General features: G+C 49.8%; 1 protein-coding gene across 1 annotated transcript; it reads right to left on the minus strand.

The window, feature by feature from the left end:
- Positions 1 to 430: 430 nt before the first annotated feature.
- LOC109769573 (palmitoyl-acyl carrier protein thioesterase, chloroplastic-like) lies at positions 431 to 2,386 on the minus strand. Its single transcript, XM_040401169.2, has 4 exons — positions 1,994 to 2,386; positions 1,491 to 1,907; positions 1,249 to 1,317; positions 431 to 885 (listed from the first exon to the last, which is right to left on the minus strand). The coding sequence occupies exons 1-4, from the start codon at positions 2,384 to 2,386 to the stop codon at positions 577 to 579; spliced, it is 1,188 nt and encodes a 395-aa protein (XP_040257103.1). The 3' UTR covers positions 431 to 576.
- Positions 2,387 to 2,984: the final 598 nt, after the last annotated feature.

Below are 2,984 nucleotides of genomic sequence, written 5' to 3' on the forward strand. Positions count from 1 at the left end.
CGCGCTTCGTGACCCCATGTGGTTCGCCGCGATGAAGGAGGAATTTGACGCATTGCAACGCAATCACACTTGGCAGCTCGTCCCCCGTCCTCCTCGGGCCAACATCATTACCGGGAAGTGGGTGTTCAAGCACAAGTTTCATCCGGATGGTACTCTTGACCGACACAAGGCCCGTTGGGTCGTTCGGGGTTTTCGTCAACGAGCAGGTGTTGACTTCACCGAAAAGAACCTGCGAGCGCTGAAAATTGCTAAAAAAAAAAATAGTGCTGAAACTTAAGAGAGATGTGGTTCGGATCCCCACATGACTTCCACGGCTAGGATTGCAGTGATCATAGAGACTTACAACATACACAGAGGTTTTCATCACACGCAAACACACATAAATAATGATGCATTGTACAAACTGAACCTCATTGTATCGTCTAACACGACACTACTAACCTTATTGTCCGGTTCAACATGGTACTGGCACTACTACGAACATCCGACGGTTGGAAAGAAACAGTTCCCATCGCTGTCGCCGGCACGCAATTTTCTCCAAACGGGAAATAATCAATGTCATGGTCTCACAGATTGTTATAACTTCTTCTTCCATGTGGTTCTGCCCCTAACAATCTCCTCGTACCCTTCACCTGCTTTTAGTTGCAGAAGGTGCGTGTACTTTGTTGGCCATTGCTGCAGTGCACCGGCCAAGCTGTGGTGGCCATTGATGACTTCTGGCAAGAGTGAGGGTCCCCTCACCATGCTAACGTTCTCGCTTGGCGAAACCGAGTACTCGTCTGGCTGGCAAATCGACTGCACCACATCGGAGCTCCCACACTCCTTCCTGTACTCCAGGATGATGCTGCTAAGCTGGTGGTGCTGCAGGAACTGATCGGGGATAGTCTGCACACGATCAACAAACTAATTACTACCCTCTCCGATCCATATTAATTATCGTTGATTTACTACAAAGTTCGGAGGGACTATGTGTCCCGATGAATTAAGCAAGGGGTGTGTTTAGTTGTCGTTCATTTTATTCCTCGTCCAGGAGCTCCCCAACCCAACTACTCCATCTGTCTGAGTTTATTAAATACTAATAAAATATTAAATTTGACTACAAATTTAGGGTCAAACTTGAGTATAAATTTGACTAATAAATACACTATTAAATAATCGAGTAGTAGTAGTTAGGACTGGAAGTTGTATAGCGACGAATACAAGGGTTATGCTCCCTGCTGGAGAAAAGTTGCGCGGTATATATATTACCTCAAGCATCCACCGTACATATTTGACATTATTGACGTGCTGGTTCATGTCCAGATCGCTTCGCTTCGGCTGCAAAAAATACACAAAGTCATAGATAGATGTGAGAAACAAGGCAACAAAGCAGGACAACTGCAAACAGAACGATCTTAAAAAGGTGCCTAGGAACGTCAGACAAATAAACAAGTTAAGCCTAGGAACGTCAGGAAAGGTGTGCATCAAATCAAACGAATGAAGCTTATTACCTTCAAGTCAGAGTCGACGTGCTTGGCGTTGCTATCGAGCTTGATGATCTTCTCGGTGGCCTCCTCGTGGATGGCGTGGCGGTCGATGAACCACGGCGAGATCTCGCCCCTGACCTCCTCGGGCATCTTGGACAGCCTCCTGGTGTTTTTGTTCATCATCACCCATGTGCTGGTTGCCCGGACGTAGATGTTGCCGGAGCCGCGGCCGCGGATGAGCCAGTCACGCCGCATCCCGTTCTTTCCCGACGAGCCAACCCACGTGTCAATCTCCAGCACATCACCCCATAATGGGTAGTGATCGACTTGGACGTGCATCCTGGACACGACCCAGATGAGGTTGCTCTTGATCATGCCGTGCGTCGCGCCGAAGCCGTCGCCAAGCAGGCCCGACATCCACACGTGGTTCAATGCTGTCTCCTGCGTGCGTACGTGCATGCATATGTTATGTGCCCTCAACGTCAGAAATGAGCCTAGCTAAACAAGATAGATAGAGTAGTGCGTACCTGGAGAAGATTCAGTATGGTCTCGAGTGTGGCCGTTCTGTCAGGGCCGACCTCGTAGGAGCGCACCACCACCGTCTGCTGGTACCGGACCCCGCCCTCCACGATCTGCGCCTGCCGGAAGGGATCCTCGGCCTGTTTCTCCGTCGGGATGTTCTGCCGACTGCGCTCCCGTCCGTCCGTCGCCGGCGCCAGCAGCGGGGCGCTGAGCTCCGCCAGCGTTTCGTTGATGGACGTCTCCAGCGCCGCCCCCACCTGCAGCGTGGCGCGGTGCGCGGCCCCGTTGACCCTCACGGCCGCGTTGCTCCGCTGCTGCCCTCCCCTCTCCGACGAGGAGCATCTGATGAGCACGCGCGAGTGGTAGATGGTACCCGAAGACAAGGTTGTGTTAGCCATGCAGATTTGAGCAAAGAGTTGCACCTCACTAATCTCCTTCCTTGTTCGTGTGATGGTGTAAATAGTTAATTGAACATGGAGATCGATCATTGCAGCAGTGGGTTTCTTATAGTGGCGCAATGGCGGATCTCGCAGTAGCCAGGGACTTGGTTTGGTAGTATTCGCTCCCGAGGACAAGGAACAAGAAACTAAACTGTCCTCTTGTACCTGCTTCGCTACAAACAATGCTGCAAACTCCGCATACTTCGGTTACGACAGGAATTAATATATTGAAGCGAAATTAATCCGGACAAGAATGGCGTGCTCATTCCCTGCTGCACTTGTTATTGGAGTTGTGAAAACTAAAGTTTTGGTACGGCGCTCATAAACTTTGACGCCTCCGTGTTGTTGCAAGGTGCCTTGATTTTTCCATCGCAAGAGTATAAAGTGACACCTTAGATTCTTTTACAATAGAATACAATCCAATGGTATGAACAAATCATGCGTGGGAAGGCTCATGTATATTCATTGGTCTAGAAAGTCCTACTAACTCTGCCACAAAAAATATCCTACTAGCTGATACCACGCCACGATTCACTCGTAGAACCGTGTATTAGGC

This window comes from Aegilops tauschii, chromosome 2, assembly GCF_002575655.3.
Source record: "Aegilops tauschii subsp. strangulata cultivar AL8/78 chromosome 2, Aet v6.0, whole genome shotgun sequence".
Lineage (NCBI taxonomy): Eukaryota > Viridiplantae > Streptophyta > Magnoliopsida > Poales > Poaceae > Aegilops > Aegilops tauschii.

Excerpts from the sequence above, each read along its gene's own strand:
- LOC109769573 (XM_040401169.2), bottom strand. The coding sequence starts at position 2,386 with ATGGCTAACACAACCTTGTCTTCGGGTACCATCTACCACTCGCGCGTG. Across the intron at positions 1,318-1,490 it reads ACGTCGACTCTGACTTGAAG|CCGAAGCGAAGCGATCTGGA; the intron begins GTAATAAGCTTC and ends TATTTTTTGCAG. Across the intron at positions 886-1,248 it reads ATGTACGGTGGATGCTTGAG|ACTATCCCCGATCAGTTCCT; the intron begins GTAATATATATA and ends GATCGTGTGCAG.